The sequence below is a fragment of the Coregonus lavaretus genome, assembly GCF_964263955.1.
Source record: "Coregonus lavaretus genome assembly, chromosome: 33".
Classification (NCBI taxonomy): domain Eukaryota; kingdom Metazoa; phylum Chordata; class Actinopteri; order Salmoniformes; family Salmonidae; genus Coregonus; species Coregonus lavaretus.
The window spans coordinates 31,057,497-31,080,331 of record NC_140020.1 but is presented as its reverse complement, the minus strand read 5'-3'; the positions used below and the strand labels follow the sequence as shown (position 1 = coordinate 31,080,331).

The window sequence follows — 22,835 nt, the reverse complement described above, 5'->3', positions numbered from 1 at the left end:
GCCATCACACCAGTCCAGAACTATTTCGACGCATCTCCAGGCATAGTATGACGGAGTGTGTAAGTTAATATCTCTAAAATATTTCGTCCGTAACGGTTTTCGAGTGCGGAGTGTTTAAGTTGCGTTCCGAGCCCGTCCAAAAATGAGTGCAGAACCTATTTTCGCTTCAGCGAACGAAATCCCTTCTGCCTTGCAGAATCGATAGCTGTAGCTTGCTAGCATGCGATATCCATGGGGTTCAGACTAAATAGTGTTAGAATATGTACTTATTTCGATATTATTTTCATAAATGGCATGGAATATGTGTTTGTGGCAGTCTTATTTTGGCCGCGATGTGTTTGGGTCGCCCGTAGCCCTATAGATATAGCAGTTACTTCGGATGCCAGGCTACTCACAGACTTCAAGCGAGCGAGGCGCAGCCTGTCTACTGTATATCGGCCCGATGTCCTCAAGTAGGCTATCGGACGTTTGGTATGTTTGATCAAGTCAAATGGGTCACGAGGGCGAAGCTCAGGTGTTCCAGTTAGTGTTTGAATCGATTTAGATGGACTGTAGACTACCAGAAGACCATTTAATGACAAACAAGCCGAATCGTGTTAGATCTTTTTAATTCTGGCATAGAAAGTGTTCAAAATACCCCTCTGCATCAGTTCAAAACACCTTACCCTGTACGGGGGTATTTTGGGCAAGTTGTCGGTCCCCTTGTCTTAGCCCCCATATCTCACATAGTGTTAAGGTGTAATTACATAGGTTAATGCCTGCTCATGGAAATAATTGTGTTTAATTGCATTTGTCTAAATGTGGAGTAGCTTGCACAGAGACATGGTAGGCAAGATACAGTAGCTAGATACGTTTATTAGGTGTCTGTGTTAATAGCCTGTAGGCTAGGCTACACAGGACATGGCTGTTTTGTTTTGTAACTTGTTTGCTGAATGAAGCCAGTGGCAGTGGGCTCTACTTCCATGTAACAATTATTTGATACAAACATTATGTCATGTTGTCTAACTGGTTTCTGCTGATTTAGAATGCTTGCTGTATGTAGAATGTTTGCTGAAATATACTGAACAAAAATAAACGCAACATGCAACAATTTCAAAGATGTTACTGAGTTACAGTTCATAGAAGGAAATCTTACAGTTCATAGAAGGAAATCGGTCAATTAAAATAAATGAATGAGGCCCAAATCTATGGATTTCACATGACTGGGCAGGGGTGCAGCAATGAGTGTGCCTGGGAGGGCATAGGCCCACCCACTTGGGTCCCAGGTCCACCCTCTGGGGAGCTAGGTCCAGCCAATCAGAGTAGGTTTTTCTCCCACAAAAGGTTGTGAGGCCGGTTGGATGTACTGCCAAATTCTCTAAAACGACGTTGGAGGCAGTTTATGGTCGAGAAATGAACATGCAATTCTCTGGCAACAGCTTTGTTGGTGATTCCTGCAGTCAGCATGCCAATTACACGCTCCCTCAAAACTTGAGACATCTGTGACATTTTTATTGTGTGACAAAACTTCACATTTTACAGTAGCCTTTTATTGTCCCCAGCACAACTTTCACCTGTGTAATGAACATGCTGTTTAATCAGCTTCTTGATATGCCACACCTGTCCGGTGGATGGATTATCTTGGCAAAGGAGAAATGCTCACTAACACGGATGTAAACAAATTTGTGCACAACATTTGAGAGAAAAAAGCTTTTTGTGCTTATGGAAAATTTCTGGGATCTTTTATTTCAGCTCATGAAAAATGGGACCAACACTTTACATGTTGTGTTTATATTTTTGTTCAGTATAGAATGTCTGATGGATTCGAATGTCTGGTAAATTAGATTGTCTGTTTAGAATGACAAAAGGTGTCAGAACATTGTCCCTGTGCAGATGGAATTCTTGACCTCTCACAAGATCTCATAAGGAAGGAGTCATGTTTTGACTATTTTTCATTTGTTTTGAGTGCGTTGGCATGCACTTCAGTTTTGCTGCATTCCTTTTTTTGTTCCTTATTTTTATTGTTTAGCACGGTGGATTGGCAACTGGCGGCCTGCGGATCAATTAAATAGATAACGGCAATATTTATTATCTATTTTCCATGATTTATTGACAACATTATACATGTGTGTGTATAGGGTATTTCATTTTATTGTTCATAATGTGGACATAATTAGTAGTTTTTTTCAGCTTCAGTACAAAATCTCAAACACGTAGGACATCGTCAATAACCATCAATAGGCCTACTGTTGGACGTTGAGAATCATATCTCTTGTAATGGCTGTATGGATTCTTCAAAAGGCACATTCATCACTTTTAGAGCGTTTGTCTGTGACACATTTTTTTTCTGATTCTACCGAACTATTGATTAAGACATGTGTTTGACTTTGAATTAAGGTAGGAATGTATCCCTAATGGATAAGATGGTAGAATGGATTTTAGGCATGTTTGAATACACAGTTCTGTCTCTGGTGATTGTTTGTTTGTTTGGTGTGAATATGGATAAGATGGTATGCAGTATTCTGTGGTATGCGGCTCCTGTTGGCCTGGTTTTATTTCAGACCCTAAGCGCTTTCCCTAGGGCCCCTACCACTTCAATGTTTACCGAACTGTAAGAAATGGATAGGAGAGTATGAGTAAGCAGTATAATGATGTTCCATCAAGCCTTCCAAGACGCTTTGCTCCATAAGTGGAGATTCTATAGTGCTTTCATCTGTCCAGTGTTTTCAGATGAGTAGAAGGGTTAGGATAAGGAACTAGAGATCTAAATTGAACCGGGCCGTACTTTTATATTAGTGAAACCTGAAGGGGTATGTACATATGTTTGGAATATATGTGGAAGAGGTTAGGCGATAGGCTAGGGATTGAAAAGGTACCAGGGTTTATAGGAGTGACATTAACAGTGCATCTCTCCTCCCCAGGCCCAGTGGTGCAGCATGTGATGACCCACACCTGGAACAAAGGTTCCCTCAGCCAGAGCCGCAGCACAGGGTGGCGGGAACACTGCCCCCATAGGCCACATGGTGAGACCATGGGTGGGGCCTGGCCTGAGCGCACGCTGCGATTTGGCAGGACCATGAAGAAGCGCGGGACCAAGCGAGGAAGGGGAGGGGTTAAAGAGATGATGGACAAGAGGGAGAAGACTCCGGAGCGGAATAGGAGGCGAAGCAGGAAATCATATCCCTTACGAGGAAGGGGAGGGGCTTCAGAGGAAGAGGGACTTAGCTGTCACGTTTTACTCACCCGGTTGGAGGAGGACATCCGGGAGCAGGAGGACACCAGTGAGAGGGGGAATGATTCGCCCAGCCAACCGCCGGTCAAACCTGAATCCCGGTGCAAGAAACTGGGCAAAGGAAAAGGCAAGGCCAAGGGGAAACTCCTGGCGAAGAAGATGATACCCAAAACTAAATCAAAAACCACCAGTGATGTGCAGGAGTCGCCGTTTCCAGAGCCACGTAAGCGACGGCTAGCTTCTCTCAACGCTGAGGCGGTGAACAGTCTACTGTTGGAGAGACCCAACGAGACCCAGCTGGCTGCCAAACAGGCCAGGAGACAGCAGGAGGAGCCCTCCAGCGGTGAGTCAACCCTGGGGACAGATCCAGCTAGGGGAGGGGTGGCTGGAGGTCCTAAAGCTCCAAGAGCCAGCAGCAGCAAGGCCTCCACATCGCACAAGCCTGAACTGTGTCGACGCTCCAAAAAGGCCAAGAAAGTCTCCAAGAAACTGGCCAAACCAGACAGAGGAGAGAAGAAAGAGACAGGGATGATGACTCTACAGATGTTACACGCCCCTGCTCCTCGGCGGCTAGCCGGACTCAACGCTGCTGCGCTGCTAAAGTTAACGAGCACCTCCGCGACTAGCAAACAGCGGGTGAAAACAACATCAACTACGACGACCGACTGCAAGACTACGAGCGCCGCATCAGTTGATGTGACGCAGAAGCAACCGCGACTGAATCTTAAACAGTGTGGCCGCCAGCCTAAGCCGAAGGGAAGGAAGTTGATTCCAGAACAGGGAGGCTGTTCAGCCTGCAAGAAGTCCAACTTTGAGCCCAAAGTGGAGTGGGAGTCTGGAGGTTGCACCCATCGGCTAACCAAACCAGGCTACCAGTCGTGCAGCATGCTAGCCTACCCGCTGAAGCCTGTTGTCAAAGAGGAGCAGGTGGAGGCAGAGCTGAGCCCGTACTACTGCTGCCCTCCAGAGGGCTCTGTGGAGTACTGCCACCGCCTAGCATTGTTCCTGGGTCAGAAGGCCTATGCCGACTCAGAAGAACGACCTTTAAACTCTGCCATGACCTCTGTGAAGCAGGAGTGCCTGGTGACATCGCCCTCCATGGCCCACCCTCACTCCCATGCAGCCCTGACCCTCAGCCCCCACCCCTGCCTCTGCACCGCTGACCCCGCCTGCTTCTCCAGCTACTACGTCCACATCGCACACCCCGGAGCAACGTCGACCACCCTCAGCTCGCGACCTCTGAACTTTGGCCCCTCGACAATGTGTCCCGGCAGTGTGTCTGGCTCCAAGCTGCTGGGTCCTCCGGTGTCCCACACCTCGACGCTGGCCCAACCTGCCTTCTGTGGCTCAGTGGGCTCGCCCTGCTACAGCGAGGCCTGCCGGGTCAGCGGCTACACCTACAGAGCCATGCAGCCGGTCAACAGCAGGGGGTGTTCTTTCTCCACAGGCTGCTCCGGGTTAACACACGGCATCAAGACAGGTAAGACAGGTATGCCTACTGACTAGGCCCTATATGCTGATTTAAATGTTTCAGCATAGACCAGCCTTCGTTGTGTTTTCGCTGGTGACCAGCCTTTGTTGTGCTTTTGCTGGGGACCAGCCTTTGCTGTGTTTTCACAAGTGACCAGCCTTCGTTGTGGTTTTGATGGGGACCATAAATTAGCATATTTGGGGAGCATGGTCTAATCAGGGTTTCCGCTAGTAAAATGTGGTGGCGGACAACGTCACAGGGAAGATTTTAATTTACAGGCTATTTCAGAAATTTACCGGACACATATGCATTTACTGGATCCATATGTAACCCATTAGGGCGTCCACCCACGGTGCTCAGAATGAAAGAAATCACATTTCGATTATGGTAATTAATCTTAACCGAACATGCAACTCCTGTAATGAAGCAGCCAATAAAAAGTCATTTTCAAACATTTGCCAAAATGTTAAAACAGCGCACTTGATGAGAGTGGTTCCATATGTGACAGAGATTAAAATCCCTGTTAGAGTTTCAAGTTTGGAGAACCTTACAATTTATCCTACAATTTCTACCGATCTGCCAGTTATGATGTTCATATGCGCATTTCCGTGGAACATTTTCATTTAAATAATAACGTTTTCTCTAACTCTGTCACATGGTTAATCATAAAAATCTGAATTAAAAAGGTAAACTAATGTAAGAGCACCAGCCTCAGCCATATGGACGCGTTGATACACCGTGATCCATTGGCGGCTAAAGAAATGAGTGCATGGAACTCATAGCCTTTAGGTCAATGCAGCAGTGGGCCTATAACTTCCATTGTCAACTAAGTCAAAATACATAAAGCCGACAAATAAAACCAGTAGAAAATAAGATAAATTCAGGCTCTTTCAATTTCATTAATCTCTCTTCTCAGCCTGTCTACCTCCCTTTCTATATGTCTTGAGATACTATTTCTATCAATTCCTCATTACATATGTTTACTACTGGTGACATACAGTGCCTTGCAAAAGTATTCATCCCCCTTGGCGTGTTTCCTATTTTGTTGCATTACAACCTGTAATTGAAATTGATTTTTATTTGCATTTCATGTAATGGACATACACAAAATAGTCCAAATTGTAGTCCAAATTGGTATAACGGAAAAGTGGTGCGTGCATATGTATTCACCCCCTTTGCAATGAAGCACCTAAATAAGATCTGGTGCAACCAATTACCTTCAGAAGTCACATAATTAGTTAAATAAAGTCCACCTGTGTGCAATCTAAGTGTCATATGATCTGTCACATGATCTCAGTATATATACACCTGTTCTGAAAGGCCCCAGAGTCTGAAACACCACTAGGCAAGGGACACCACTAAGCAAGCGGCACCATGAAGACCAAGGAGCTCTCCAAACAGGTCAGGGACAAAGATGTGGAGAAGTACAGATCAGGGTTGGGTTATAAAAAAATATCAGAAACTTTGAACATCCCACGGAGCACCATTAAATCCATTATTAAAAAATTGAAAGAATATGGCACCACAACAAACCTCCCAAGAGAGGGCCGCCCACCAAAACTCACGGACCAGGCAAGGAGGGCATTAATCAGAGAGGCAACAAAGAGACCAAAGATAACCCTGAAGGAGCTGCAAAGCTCCACAGCGGAGATTGGAGTATCTGTCCATAGGACCACTTTAAGCTGTACACTCCACAGAGCTGGGCTTTACGGAAGAGTGGCCAGAAAAAAGCCATTGCTTAAAGAAAAAAATAAGCACACACATTTGGTGTTTGCCAAAAGGCATGTGGGAGACTCCCCAAACATATGGAAGAAGGTACTCTGGTCAGATGAGACTAAAATTGAACTTTTTGGCCATCAAGGAAAACACTATGTCTGGCGCAAACCCAACACCTCTCATCACCTGAGAACACCATCCCCACAGTGAAGCATGGTGGTGGCAGCATCATGCTGTGGGGATGTTTTTCATCGGCAGGGACTGGGAAACTGGTCCGAATTGAAGGAATGATGGATGGCGCTAAATACAGGGAAATTCTTGAGGGAAACCTGTTTCAGTCTTCCAGAGATTTGAGACTGGGACGGAGGTTCACATTCCAGCAGGACAATGACCCTAAGCATACTGCTAAAGCAACACTTGAGTGGTTTAAGGGGAAACATTTAAATGTCTTGAAATGGCCTAGTCAAAGCCCAGACCTTAATCCAATTGAGAATCTGTGGTATGACATAAAGATTGCTGTACACCAGCGGAACCCATCCAACTTGAAGGAGCTGGAGCAGTTTTTCCTTGAAGAATAGTTATGCACGCGCAAGTTTTCAGTATTTTTTTGTCTTATTTCTTGTTTGTTTCACAATAAAAAATATTTTGCATCTTCAAAGTGGTAGGCATGTTGCGTAAATGATACCAACCCCCAAAAAATCCATTTTAATTCCAGGTTGTAAGGCAACAAAATAGGAAAAATGCCAAGGGGGGTGAATACTTTCGCAAGCCACTATGTAATGGGGAATTTATCAAAATAAACAATCAAAGGGCAAACAATTCACACAATGAAACAATGAATGCGCAAGATTTGACAACTCAATAATCAGCTAGGCCTATTGCCATTTAGGGCTCCCGAGTGGCGCAGCGGTCTAAGGCACTGCATCTCAGTGCTTGAGGCGTCACTACAGACCCCCTGGTTCGATTCCAGGCTGTATCACAACTGGCCGTGATTGGGAGTCCCATAGGGCGGCGCACTCGGGAGCCCCGGCGCGCAGGTGTAGGCCATCATTGTAAATAAGAATTTGTTCTTAACTGACTTGCCTAGTTAAATAAAGGTAAAAAATTAAATAAAGAAATATGCTCTGTCAAAATTGTGAGCTTTCCAAATAGGCAAGTTTGTGATTTGAAACAATCCGCAGCTATAAAAAAAAAAAAAATTGATTGATTCTCAATTCCTCTGTGGCTATGTCATGCTTTCTGGTGAAGTATTTTGAGGTATTTTATTTATTTCTGTAAAGACAGGAGTAATTGTATAATTTTGGCAAATTTATTTCAATTGACTTCCCTAGCATATTCGACGTGCCGCCACTGAAAGACTTCCTCATATGCCATTTCTCTCCTGTTCTATTGGTTTTTATATAAACTTTATTTTGTTGTCCAGAAGCCAAAGGCACAATCTTAGTCATATTAATTTCCGTAGATTTTCAAGCCAATTGAAGTCAAAACTATAACTATGCCACTCAGGAACATTCAATGTTGTTTTGGTATGCAACTCCAGTATAGATTTGGCCTTGTGTTTTAGGTTATTGTCCTGCTGAAAGGTTAATTTGTCTCACAGTGTCTGATGGAAATCAGACTGAACCAGGTTTTCCTTTAGGATTTTGCCTGTGCTAAGCTCTATTCCGTTTCTTTTTATCCTAAAAAACTCCCTAGTCCTTGCAGATGGCAAGCGTACCCATATCATGATGCAGCCACCAATATACTTGAAAATATGAAAAGTGGTACTCAGTGATGTGTTGGATTTGCCACAAACATAACGCTTTGTATTCAGGACATAAAGTTAATTTCTTTGCCACATTTTTTGCAGTTTTCCTTTAGTGCCTTTCACTCTGTCATTTAGTTTAGTATTGTGGAGTAACTACAATGTTGTTGATCCATCCTCAGTTTTCTCCAATAACTGTTTTAAAGTCACCATTGGCCTCATGGTGAAATCCATGAGCGGTTTCCTTCCTCTCCGGCAACTGAGTTAGGAAGGACGCCTGTGTCTTTGTAGTGACTGGGTGTATTGATACACCATCCAAAGTGTAATTAATAACTTCACCATACTCAAAGGGATATTCAATGTCTGCTTTTTCAATTTTTACCAATCTACCAATATATGCTCTTATTTGGAAAACCTCCCTGGTGTTTGTGGTTGAATCTGTGTTTGAAATTCACTGCTCAACTGAGTCCATGCAATTTATTATGTGACTTGTTAAGCACATTTTTACTCCTAAAGTTATTTAGGCTTGCCACAACAATGGGGTTGAATACTTATTGACATTTTAGCTTTTCATTTTTTATTAATTTGTAACAATTTCTAAAAACATAATTCCACTTTGACATTTTGGGGTATTGTGTGTAGGCCAGTTACCCAAAATCTCAATGTAATACCTTTTTTCATTCAGGCTGTAACACAACAATATGTGGAAAAAGTCAATGGGTGTGAATAGGCCTGCTTTCTGAAGGCACTGTACGTAGAATCTAAATGGGTTCCCCTACAGGGACAAAACGAAGGTTCTACATGGCACTCAAAAGGGTTCCCCCATAGGGACAAATGATTGGAACCAATAGACATTCTATCTTTTAACAATCTTTATCGTACCCACTGATACAGTGGTGAAGCAGGAAATTCAGGTCGCTGGCAACCGAGACGTTCAGTTCAAATCCCAAGTGAGGTTGACTCCCAAGTTATTAGAATTTTGCTGGTATGCAAAACCACGCCCATCATAATCATATTTCCCAGCATGCTCTATTGCAGTTTGCTTTTTAGAATTGTTTGTTTCAGTATCTGTGGTTTTGCATGTACAGGGAGGGACAAAAGTATTTGATCCCCTGCTGATTTTGTACGTTTGCCCACTGACAAAGACATGATCAGTCTATAATTTTAATGGTAGGTTTATTTGAGCAGTGAGAGACAGAATAACACCACAAAAATCCAGAAAAATGCATGTAAAAAATGTTATAAATTGATTTGCATTTTAATGAGGGAAATAAGTATTTGACCCCTCTGCAAAACATGACTTAGTACTTGGTGGCAAAACCCTTGTTGGCAATCACAGTGGTCAGATGTTTCTTGTAGTTGGCCACCAGGTTTGCACACATCTCAGGAGGGATTTTGTTCCACTCCTCTTTGCAGATCTTCTCCAAGTCATGAAGGTTTCGAGGCTGACGTTTGGCAACTCGAACCTTCAGCTCGCTCCACAGATTTTCTATGGGATTAAGGTCTGGAGACTGGCTAGGCCACTCCAGGACCTTAATGTGCTTCTTCTTGAGCCACTCCTTTGTTGCCTTGGCCGTGTGTTTTGGGTCATTGTCATGCTGGAATACCCATCCACGACCCATTTTCAATGCCCTGGCTGAGGGAAGGAGGTTATCACCCAAGATTTGACGGTACATGGCCCGTCCATCGTCCCCTTTGATGCGGTGAAGTTGTCCTGTCCCCTTAGTAGAAAAACACCCCCAAAGCATAATGTTTCCACCTCCATGTCTGATGGTGGGGATGGTGTTCTTGGGGTCATAGGCAGCATTCCTCCTCCTCCAAACACAGCGAGTTGAGTTGATTCCTAAGAGCTCGATTTTGGTCTCATCTGACAACACTTTCACCCAGTTCTCCTCTCAATCATTCAGATGTTTATTGGCAAACTTCAGACGGCCCTGTATATGTGCTTTCTTGAGCAGGGGGACCTTGCGGGCGCTGCAGGATTTCAGTCCTTCACGGCGTAGTGTGTTACCAATTGTTTTCTTGGTGACTATGGTTCCAGCTGCCTTGAGATCATTGACAAGATCCTCCCGTGTAGTTCTGAATGATTCAAATCAAATCAAATTTTATTGGCCACATGCGCTGAATACAACAGGTGCAGACATTACAGTGAAATGCTTACTTACAGCCCTTAACCAACAGTGCATTTATTTTTAACAAAAAAGTAAAAATAAAACAACAACAAAAAAAGTGTTGAGAAAAAAAGAGCAGAAGTAAAATAAAATAACAGTAGGGAGGCTATATATACAGGGGGGTACCGGTGCAGAGTCAATGTGCGGGGGCACCGGCTAGTTGAGGTAGTTGAAGTAATATGTACATGTGGGTAGAGTTAAAGTGACTATGCATAAATAATTAACAGAGTAGCAGCAGCGTAAAAGGATGGGATGGGGGGGCAGTGCAAATAGTCCGGGTAGCCATGATTAGCTGTTCAGGAGTCTTATGGCTTGGGGGTAGAAGCTGTTGAGAAGTCTTTTGGACCTAGACTTGGCACTCCGGTACCGCTTGCCGTGCGGTTGCAGACAGAACAGTCTATGACTAGGGTGGCTGGAGTCCTCACCGTTCTCATGATCATTGCAACTCCACGAGGTGAGATCTTGCATGGAGCCCCAGGCCGAGGGAGATTGACAGGTATTTTGTGTTTCTTCCATTTGCGAATAATCGCACCAACTGTTGTCACCTTCTCACCAAGCTGCTTGGCGATGGTCTTGTAGCCCATTCCAGCCTTGTGTAGGTCTTCAATCTTGTCCCTGACATCCTTGGAGAGCTCTTTGGTCTTGGCCATGGTGGAGAGTTTGGAATCTGATTGATTGATTGCTTCTGTGGACAGGTGTCTTTTATACAGGTAACAAACTGAGATTAGGAGCACTCCCTTTAAGAGTGTGCTCCTAATCTCAGCTCGTTACCTGTATAAAAGACACCTGGGAGCCAGAAATATTTCTGATTGAGAGGGGGTCAAATACTTAATTTCCCTCATTAAAATGCAAATCAATTTAACATTTTTGATATGCGTTTTTCTGGATTTTTTTGTTGTTATTCTGTCTCACACTGTTCAAATAAACCTACCATTAAAATTCTAGACTGATAATTTCTTTGTCAGTGGGCAAACGTACAAAATCAGCAGGGGATCAAATACTTTTTTCCCTCACTGTACATTGATTGATTAATTAATCTATTGATATATCTTATGCTATACAAAGATAAATAACATACATATTTCTAAACTAATCCAATCTGTTAGTTGGTTGTTCCAGTTTAGATGGTTCAGGTAGTCTCATTTATTCATTTTTCTAACCCTGGCAGTCATTCTGAATGCAGATTATGGGAATCCACTCTGGCTGAATTCCAATAGGAGTTAAACCTCACTTTTCAAGCCAGCATAATGTGATTTGATGCTGGTTTTGCTTTAGCTTATGCTGGTCACCAGCGAAAACACAACGAAGGCTGGTCACCAGCGAAAACACAACGAAGGCTGGTCCGCCAGAATAACCAGCTAGAGCATGCTGGTCAGACCAGCTTGACCGTGCTGGTCTGCTAGCAGAACCAGTTTGAAATGTATGCTGGTCTATGCTGTTTTTTTCAGCAGGGCTGTTCTTCCTCCCTTCTCTCTTTCTCTCTCTCTCTCTCTCTCCCTCTCCAGAGGGTTACTCCTCCCCCAAAGGCGACCACAGCCCCTCCCTCCTGGTCTCCCCCTCCCTCCCCCTCTCGGGCTGCCCCCTCCCCACCACCCCCTCCTCCACCCAGGCCAAGCCCCATCTCCTCACCCCCCTGTCTGACCGCAGCGTGCCCCAGGCTAGACTGAAGCTGGCCAGGGAGTGCCCTCAGAGCACCAAGCCACCTAACGGCTATCTGTCCATGGGGAGAACCAGCCTGTCGCAGAAACAGCCAGCCCCGACACCCTGCTTGTCCCCCGCCAAGCAGAAGAGGGTCAGCCACCGACGGGCCACCAACGGGTGGCTGCCTGTAGGAGTGCCCACGGAGAAAGAAGTGTTCATTGCGGTGGGTTGGATCAAGAGTTTGTGTGTGTATGTGTTAAGGTACTGACAATTTTCTTCCCTCATACTACCATGGCAACCTGACCATTCCTAGCTTTCAATTGGTTTATTGTTGTTAACCCTATCAGTCCAGAGACCTCAGCAAAAATGAACATTTCATTTATCTGACTTTCATTTATCTGCATGTCCAGCCCTTGTATTTAGCCTCACAATTAAGTGTTATACCATTTTCTTTTCAGGACAACCAGGGCTACAAGTAGAACACAAAACAATTTGACAAAAACAGCTGTATTCATTAGTTTTATTGACAAATGTCACATCAACAAAAAAAGATCAGCCTAAGCAAAAACCTGATAAAAATGGATTTATATGAATGCTGTAAGTACAGAAATGATTTGCTCACTGGGTAATGAATATCCAACTACTCAGTAACAACTGTGTGGAGTTTGGCGTTTGTGACAGCAACTATGTGAGCTTATTACAGTATTATAGACACTATGTCCTGGGATTTCCTATCTTCTATGTTGAAAAACCCCTTACCTTCTAACGACTCTTGTGTAGCTTGTGAAAGTCCTAGAGCAAAACATGTTACGTATTCGTGTTCGTGAGAGTCTCAGCTTTTCATAGATACAGTGCATTCAGAAAGTATTCAGACCCCTTCTCTTTTTCTACATTTTGTTACGTTACAGCCTTATTCTAAAATTGATTAAATAAACAAGATTCCTCTTCAATCTACACACAATACCCCATAATGACAAAATATATTTTTGCTAATGTATTAAAAATAGAAAACAGAAATACCTTATTTATATAAGTATTCAGACCCTTTGCTATTAGACTCGAAATTGAGCTCAGGCGCATCCTGTTTCCATTGATCATCCTTGATGTTTCTTCAACTAGGAGTCCACCTTTGGTAAATTTAATTCATTGGGCATGATTTGGAAAGGCACACACCCGTCTATATAAGGTCCCACAGTTGACAGTGCATGTCAGAGCAAAAACCAAGCCATGAGGTCGAAGGAATTGTCCGTAGAGCTCTGAGACAGGATTGTGTCGAGGCACAGATCTGGGGAAGGGTACCAACACATTTCTGCCGTATTGAAGGTCCCCAAGAACACAGTGGCCTCCATCATTCTTAAATGGAAGAAGTTTGGAACCACCTAGACTTCCTAGAGCTGGCCGCCCGGCCAAACTGAGTAATCGGGGGAGAAGGGCCTTGGTCAGGGAGGTGAACCCGATGGTCACTCTGACAGAGCTCCAGAGTTCCTTTGTGGAGATGGGAGAACCTTCCAGAAGGACAACCATCTCTGCAGTACTCCACCAATCAGGCCTTTATGGTAGAGTGGCCAGACGGAAGCCACTCCTCAGTAAAAGGCACATGACAGCCCGCTTGGAGTTTGCCAAAAGGCACTTAAAGGACTCTCAAACCATGAGAAACAAGATTCTCTGGTCTGATGAAACCACAATTGAACTCTTTGGCCTGAATGCCAAGCGTCACATCTGGAGGAAACCTGGCACCATCTCTACAGTGAAGCATGGTGGTGGCAGCATCATGCTGTGGGGATGTTTTTCAGCGGCAGGGACTGGAAGACTAGTCCGGATCAGGGGAAAGATGAACAGAGCAAACTACAGAGAGAGCCTTGATGAAAACCTGCTCCAGAACGCTCAGGACCTCAGACTGGGTAAAAGCTTCAACTTCCAACAGGACAACGACCCTAAGCACACAGCCATGACAACGCAGGAGTGGCTTCGGGACAAGCCTCTGAATGTCCTTTAGTGGCCCAGCCAGAGCACGGACTTGAACCCGATCGAACATCTCTGGAGAGACCTGAAAATAGCTGTGCAGCAACGCTCCCCATCCAACCTGACAGAGCGTGAGCAGATCTGTAGAGATGAATGGGAGAAACTCCCCAAATACAAGTGTGCCAAGCTTCATACCCAAGAAGATTGGAGGCTGTAATCGCTGCTAAAGTTTTATTTTATTATTTATTTTATTTTATTTACCCTTTATTTAACCAGGTAAGCCAGTTGAGAACAAGTTCTCATTTACAACTGCGACCTGGCCAAGATAAAGCAAAGCAGTGCGATAAAAAACAACAACAACAGAGTTACATATGGGATAAACAAAACGTACAGTCAAAAACACAGTAGAAAATCTATATACAGTGTGTGCAAATGTAGTAAGTTATGGAGGTAAGGAAATAAATAGGCCATAGTGCAAAATAATTACAATTTAGTATTAACACTGGAATGATAGATGTGCAGAAGATGATGTGCAAATAGAGATACTGGGGTGCAAATGAGCAAAATAAATAACAATATGGGGATGAGGTAGTTGGGTGGGCTAATTACAGATGGGCTGTGTACAAGTGCAGTGATCGGTAAGCTGCTCTGACAACTGATGCTTAAAGTTAGTGAGGGAGATAAGATTCTCCAGCTTCAGAGATTTTTGCAGTTCGTTGCAGTCATTGGCAGCAGAGAACTGGAAGGAATGGCGGCCAAAGGAGGTGTTGGCTTTTGGGATGACCAGTGAGATATACTTGCTGGAGCGCATACTACGGGTGGGTGTTGCTATGGTGACCAATGAGCTAAGATAAGGCGGGGATTTGCCTAGCAGTGATTTATAGATGACCTGGAGCCAGTGGGTTTGGCGACGAATATGTAGTGAGGGCCAGCCATCGAGAGCGTACAGGTCACAGTGGTGGGTAGTATATGGGTCTTTGGTGACAAAACGGATGGCACTGTGATAGACTACATCCAATTTGCTGAGTAGAGTGTTGGAGGCTATTTTGTAAATGACATCGCCGAAGTCAAGGATTGGTAGGATAGTCAGTTTTACGAGGGCGTGTTTGGCAGCATTAGTGAAGGAGGCTTTGTTGCGAAATAGGAAGCCGATTCTAGATTTAATTTTGGATTGGAGATGCTTAATGTGAGTTTACGGTCTAACCAGACACCTAGGTATTTGTAGTTGTCCACATATTCTAAGTCAGACCCGCCGAGAGTAGTGATTCTAGTCGGGTGGGTGGGTGCAAGCAGCGTTCGATTGAAGAGCATGCATTTAGTTTTATTAGCGTTTAAGAGCAGTTGGAGGCTACGGAAGGAGTGTTGTATGGCATTGAAGCTCATTTGGAGGTTTGTTAACACAGTGTCCAATGAAGGGCCAGATGTATACAAAATGGTGTTGTCTGCGTAGAGGTGGATCTGAGAGTCACCAGCAGCAAGAGCGACATCATGGATATACAGAGAGAATAGAGTCTGCCCGAGAATTGAACCCTGTGGCACCCCCATAGAGACTGCCAGAGGTCCAGACAGGTGCTTCAACAAAGTACTTATTAAAGGGTCTGAATACTTATGTCAATTTGATTTTTCAGTTTTATACATTTGCAAACATTTCTAGAAACCTGTTTTTGCTTTGTCATTATGTGGTATTGTGTGTAGATTGAAGAGGGGAAAAAAACAATGTAATCCATTTTAGAATAAGGCTGTAACGTAACAAAATGTGGAAAAGGTCAAGGGGTCTGAATACTTTCCGAATGCACCGTAGCTTTGTAGCTAAAACCATTTGGACTCTACAGACGTTTTTGTAAAAAGACCCAGCCCCGGGCCCCTTCGGGATCCACCCTGGTCTCACAAACACCACTAGCTCAGCCCCCGTCACACAGACTGATAATGGTTGGTATCTACAGATGCAAAATAAATAGACGAATGCAATGGTACACCCCATGTAGCTCAAAGACATGATGTTTAAAGGAGGTTAGTAGTCCAATAACGAGTGTTACAGTGGGACTCATTGGGTTAAAGGGTTGGTAGCATAAACTTAAAGTTAAATCGCTCCGCCATTTCCTGGTTGCTAAAATTCTAATAGTTTGCCTAATTTCAGTTTGTGACAAAACAAGCAATCATTGTACCATCTAAACCGCTGTTAAATATATTTTATATAACCACAAATATTGTATTTTCAGCTGTTTGAAGCTGGTGTACAAAACCAAAAGTAAAAGATACGAAACTTAAGAACGGGAAGCATAGAAATAGCACACATACGACAGATCTTCTGCTTCTGAGACTTGCTTTCAATGATAATGACATTTGGTCGGGTTGCATCAAAAAATGACATATTGCAGATTTAACTACATGTAACATATGGATTTGCATTAGTACATACATCAAAAGTCCATATGCAAAGTTACACGTCACTTTTCTATTTTTCAAGTTATTATATTAAACTCCAGAAATTCCAAAGAATGCCGAAGTCATATCGGAAAATGTTTTTCCGGGGTGTGATATGGAGGACCCGGCATGCCAGATCATTTCCTATAATGTAAACTCCAACAGAAATAGCTTCAAGTGTATAACTTCAAATTTTACCAAATCATTTGCACTCATGACTACTGGTTTCAATTTAATTTTCAACCAATTTACAAGCAAATAATTTATGAATGTACACTACCGGTCAAAAGTTTTAGAACACCTAGTCATTCAAGGGTTTTTCTTTATTTTTACTATTTTCTACATTGTGGAGTGATAGTGAAGACATCAAAACTATGAAATGACACATATGGAATCATGTAGTAACCAAAAAGTGTTAAACAAATCAAAATATATTTTATATTTGAGATTCTTCAAATAGCCACCCTTGATGACAGCTTTGCACGCTCTTGGCTTTCTCTCAACCAGCTTCACCTGGAATGCTTTTCCAACAGTCTTGAAGGGTTTCCCACATATGCTGAGCACTTGTTGGCTGCTTTTCCTTCTCTCTGTGGTCTGACTCATCCCAAACCATCTCAATTTGGTTGAGGTCGGGGGATTGTGGAGGCCAGGTCATCTGATGCAGCACTCTATCACTCTCCTTCTTGGTAAAATAGCCCTTACACAGCCTGGAGGTGTGTTGGGTCATTGTCCTGTTGAAAATCAAATGATAGTCCCACTAAGACCAAACCAGAAGGGATGGTGTATCGCTGCAGAATGCTGTGGTAGCCATGCTGGTTAAGTGTGCCTTGAATTCTAAATAAATCACTTACAGTGTCACCAGCAAAGCACCCCCACACCATAACACCTCCTCCTCCATCCTTTACGGTGGGAAATACATATGCGGAGATCATCCGTTCACCCACACCGGTTGGAACCAAAAATCTCAAATTTGGACTCCAGACCAAACGACAAATTTCCACCGGTCTAATGTCCATTGCTCGTGTTTCTTGGCCCAAGCAAGTCTCTTCTTCTTATTGGTGTCCTTTAGTAATGGTTTCTTTGCAGCAATTCGACCATGAACACAGTCTCCTCTGAACAGTTGATGTTGAGATGTGTCTGTTACTTTAACTCTGAAGCATTTATTTGGGCTGCAATTTCTGAGGCTGGTAACACTAATGATCTTATTCTCTGCAGCAGAGGTAACTCTGGGTCTTCCATTCCTGTAGCGGACTTCATGAGAGCCAGTTTCATCATAGCGCTTGATGGTTTTTGCAGCTGCACTTGAAGAAACTTTAAAAGTTCTTGAAATGTTCCGTATTGACTGACCTTCATGTCTTAAAGTAATGATGGACTGTCGTTTCTCTTTGCTTATTTGAGCTGTTCTTGCCATAATATGGACTTGGTCTTTTACCAAATAGGGCTATCTTCTGTATACCACCCCTACCTTGTCACAACACAACTGATTGGCTCAAACGCATTAAGAAGGAAAGAAATTCCACGAATTAACTTTTAACAAGGCACACCTTTTAATTGAAATGCATTCCAGGTGACTACCTCATGAAGCTGGTTGAGAGAATGCCAAGAGTGTGCAAAACTGTCATCAAGGCAAAGGTTGGCTACTTTGAAGAATCTCAAATATAAAAACGTTTTTGGTTACTACATGATTCCATATATGTTATTTCATAGTTTTGATGTCTTCACTATTATTCTACAATGTAGAAATTTGTAAAAATAAAGAACAACCCTTGAATGAGTAGGTGTTCTAAAACTTTGGACCGGTAGTGTATTGTTACAAATCAACTTGCAAGCCAACTATCCTGCCAACGTTAGCCCTACCAGCCTGCTAACGTTAGCCCTACCGTGACGTTAGCACTGCATGAGTCTGCCAGTTGCTATCAACACCTAGCTTACAGCAACATTAAAGTAAACCAACGTTTTGGAAATCCATAATGCCATCTAACCAGTTATCAAAGAATGTTATCAAAGAATGTTAGCTCTATGCAGTTATATTACCCAGCAAGCTAGCGTTAGCTATTTAGCCAACTAGCTATTAGCCGAGCCAGCCTAGCCAACCACCACGGTTATGGTAGGCAAGCCAGAGGCCAACAACTGGAGACCAGCAAGAACACAACTAACAACACAACTAAAACATAACCGCAGATCAACAGCAAAGAGAGAGAAGAGACTTACTGATTGATGGCTGGGGCCAATCCGATGGTAAAACTTTTAAAAGAGTGCAGGCTGAGTTAGCTACCTAAGCGAGGGGCAGGCGGGCGCTTCACTGGGCAAAGGGAGAGTCAGTGAGGGAAATCCAATGGCTAAGAAAAATCCAAAATAGATGGATTCCAGATGTCAGCTAGTGCGCTAGCACTAAGCCAAGGTGGGAAAAGTTAACAAAACAAAAGGAGTACAAACAAGGTACTATACAATTAGAGCAAGCAGGAATGATTTTCTCTTTCGTTTTGAGCCCACGGCAAGAAGGCAGTAGAGCCTGCAGTGCTAACGGGTTCCCACTAGATAACACAGCCACAAGGTCAGGGAAGAGCATATGGATGCTAACATTAGCCAGCTTGAGCTAGCTAACGAGCTAACATACGAACTCGGTAGCACAGAGTAGATTCTCCATATGACATTGAGAAATAGTGCATTGTGGGTAGTTTAGAAGATATCCAGAAATAAGTTGATAAATAAGTAATAACCCAAAAACATAACAATGTTTGTAGTTATAGTTTACCAGATCGTGACTACAACTAAGTTACTAAGTCTTTGACCACACTGTGTTGTTACTTTGGTGAGTAAAAACTCAAGCTTCCTACCCTTTAATGAGAATGTGGTCCAAGTCCACTTCTCTGATAGAATACTGCTGATGTAGCCAGTGACTGGAGAAGAAAGATAAGTGTGTCGTGTTTTGACGTTGTGTTTGTGGTATGTGTGTGTGTCTCAGGGGGAGGATGAGACGGCTTTGCGGCAGTGTTATGAAGGAGTACAGAGAGACAGCGAAGTGATACATGTCAGAGACACAGTGCTGCTGCGCTCCGGTCCGAGGAAGAAGTCCCTGCCCTACGTCGCCAAAATATCGGCGCTCTGGGAGGACCCCAAATCTGGTGAGAGAGAGATAGCAGGATGTCTGAACCTGTTGTTGGGGTATAATAGATGGCTGTGTGTGTGTCCCAGCTAGCACATAACATTCTGAGAACCATATGTTTCTTAGAGGTTGGTGAGTGCTTGGTTGTCCTATGGTTATTTTGCATATAACCTTCCTGCAACTTTCTGGGAATGGTGCAGGATAGTTGCTTGGCTTTGGAACATTCTCAGCACATTTAAGGAACTTTGCCCCCCCAAAATATATATATATATATTGGTATTTCATTACTTTAACAGAACGTTTCCTAAAAGTTCAAACATGGTTACATTTAATTTCAATTTTGGTAATGTTCTAGGAACGTTCTCCAACTGGTTTGACATTGGGAATGTTCTCATAGTTAAGTTAAAACGTTAAGAAACAATGTTCTTCTGTGGGAATTTCAGTACTTCAGCATAATGTTTCCTACAGGTTTCCTCGTGGTTGGTTGTATTTAAGGTCATGTTCTCAAGTTGTTCTGAGAACATTAAGAAAACGTTCCATAAAAACAACAAGAAAACTTTAGTAACGTTGTGAGAATGTTCTAAAAATGTTATTTAAAAACATATACATTCCATTCTCAGTATCAACAAAACTCTCTATCTTGTTAAGTGTTCTCAGGTTTATTGGCCGCGCCCACTAATTGGCCACACCTGATCTTAATGAGTGCTTGTTTCCTTTGAAATTGGGTCTGTTTGAATAGACTAATATGAACAGCTTTGTATGTGTAAAAAAAACATGGCATGTTAGCTCCATCCTGGTGGCATAGTGGACTAATTCCATGGATGGAGAACAGAAGATTATAGGTTCGAATCTCACTGATGCCTTGTCACAATAAAACGTGTTTGTATGATTAATGCCTAAGGAAATTAATTTCCATGTGTCCTATCTGTGCTTGGCGTTGAAAATGTTTAACGCAAAATAAGCTAGCAGTGTTATTAAAAGTCTTATTGAAAATTTCAGTGAAAGTTTTAACGAAGTCGTTCAAAAACCTCCAAATAACCTTTAATAAAACCTCCCAGGAAAACTTTCAAGGAACCAGAGTAAAAGTTTCTGGGGTGTTTGTGGTTGTTGTAGGCTGTGAATGGTTGTTTGTGTCTGCTGGCTGTGGTGTTATTTGAGGACCATTGTTTGTCTGAAATGCTGCTTATGTCTGGCTGGTGAGAGACTGGTCGTATTTGTGTGTGTGTGCTGTTGGTTGGCAAAGCTGTACCTTTATTCCTCTGTGGTTGTCTCTCTGTGTGTGTGTGTGTGTGTGGTGCGTGCGTGCGTGCGTGCGCGCCTGTGTGTTTATGCGCGCCTGTGTGTTTTGACCGCGTGTGTGTGTGTGTCTCCTCTGCTCAGGAGAGCTGATGATGAGCCTGTTCTGGTACTATCGACCTGAACACACACAGGGAGGCCGAGACTCCAGCATGCACTGTGAGGTGAGGACAACTCTCTGACTCCAAGATAGGACAACTCAACTCAACTATGGCTCAATCTCAGAAGTCTAAAGAGGCCTCTCCTCATCTCCTTTGCTTCATCGCAGTAGTCTGAAGTGGCTTCCTCTCTTCAATCTCATCTCCTTACCTTTGATTGTGTGGTGATTTGATAATTCTATGTCTGTTTCTCACCATTCAGAAAGAGATTTTTGCCTCTCGGCATCAAGACGAGAACAGTGTGGCCTGCATCGAAGAGAGATGCTATGTTCTCCCACTAGCACAATACTGTAGGTAAGAAACCACACAAACACACACTGAGAGAGACCATGTATCCATAATTAACACTGTAGGTGAAACTCCTCGCAGTTTGCTGTTAGCTTTAGTCCAATGCAGAGGGTAAGATATCTCTCAATTAGCACCACTTGCTATCTAGGCATTCTTTAGCAGGTAATATCACATCACTGACACTAGAAGTGCTCTAAGGGAGAGGCACCTCACTGTAGCATGGTCAATTGACTAGAGGTATAAAGTAAAGGAAAAAAGAGAAGAAAATGAAGATTCAAAACTCACTTTAATTTTCCATCTATAGATTTTGTGCCTTAGTGAAGCGGCGTGCGGAGGGTGCGCCACCTGGCTCTGCCAGAGTGGTCCCCTGCCCCTCGGACTTCGACCCCCCCAACCACCGCCAGGTTCCCGCCAACACCGACCCTGAACTGGTGTACCTCTGCCGCCACGTCTACGACTTCCGCTACGGACGCATCCTCAAGAACCTGCAGTAGGGGGCAGCAGAGGACACTCAAACACACCCACACACACCCCTAGTGGAGCAAACACACTCCTACACATGGGGCTGAAGGATGAGAGAGGGAACCCCTGAAGTGTTTTGGGGGGACCCCTGATTGACCCTTGACCCCTGATAGGCACTCGGGTCAACTGGAGGGAGGGAGGCTCAAGGTTCAAGTACTGGAGGGGGACCACTGATATCTGAGTGGGTACCTTAGCCCCCCATACAACTGTACGTAGGGAGCTGAAGTTTTGGCCCCCTCAACTGGAACTATACCGGCTTGGAGAGAAGGGAGAGGTGGATTCTTTCACAGAGATCTGTTCCTCCACATCACTTAAAGAGTTAATGGTCCTGGTTACCATGTCCTGCTATACCATGGGCATCAACAGCCGTGTTGGTGACCTAACAAGAAGAGGAGCTGCGCTACCAGAGTGATACTGGGCTCATCATGTCATTGTTTTGATGTTAGAGCCTGACCTGATGTCAACGTTCTTCTTCTTAATTTGTGTTTGTCTCTGAAGCAGCTGTGATCGAGAGGGCACTTGCAGCTTACACACACACACACACACACACACACTGAGGTTTTTATATCCCTGGCGTGTGTCAGAGTGTGATGTAGTGGGTGTGTGTGTTTTCAGTCTGTGGGCTGCAGTGAAACCACAGGTGCAGGTTCACAAAGGATCGCAGTAACCAGAAAAGTGTTAAACAAATCAAAATAGATTTTAGATTTTAGATTCTTCCAAGTAGCCACCCTTTGCCTTGATGACAGCTTTGCACACTCTTGGCATTCTCTCAACAAGCTTCACCTGGAATGCTTTTCCAACAGTCTTGAAGGAGTTCCCACATATGCTGAGCACTTGTTGGCTGCTTTTCCTTCACTCTGCGGTCCAACTCATCCCAAACCATCTGAATTGGGTTGAGGTCGGGTGATTGTGGAGGCCAGGTCATCTGATGCAGCACTCCATCACTCTCCTTCTTGATAAAATAGCCCTTACACAGCCTGGAAGTGTGAAGGGTCATTGTCCTGTTGAAAAACAAATGATAGTCACACTAAGCGCAAACCAGATGGGATGGCGTATCGCTGCAGAATGCTGTGGTTGCCATGCTGGTTAAGTGTGCCTTGAATTCTAAATAAATCACTGACAGTG

At 43.7% G+C, this 22,835-nt stretch overlaps 1 protein-coding gene across 1 annotated transcript; it reads left to right on the top strand.

Moving 5' to 3' along the window:
- Nucleotides 1-2,920: 2,920 nt before the first annotated feature.
- LOC311108718 (bromo adjacent homology domain-containing 1 protein-like) lies at nucleotides 2,921-21,682 on the top strand (the record flags this gene model as incomplete). Its single annotated transcript, XM_084151439.1, has 6 exons — nucleotides 2,921-4,691; nucleotides 11,819-12,177; nucleotides 19,306-19,465; nucleotides 20,827-20,906; nucleotides 21,103-21,194; nucleotides 21,493-21,682. The coding sequence occupies 6 exons, from the start codon at nucleotides 2,921-2,923 to the stop codon at nucleotides 21,680-21,682; spliced, it is 2,652 nt and encodes an 883-aa protein (XP_084007565.1).
- Nucleotides 21,683-22,835: the final 1,153 nt, after the last annotated feature.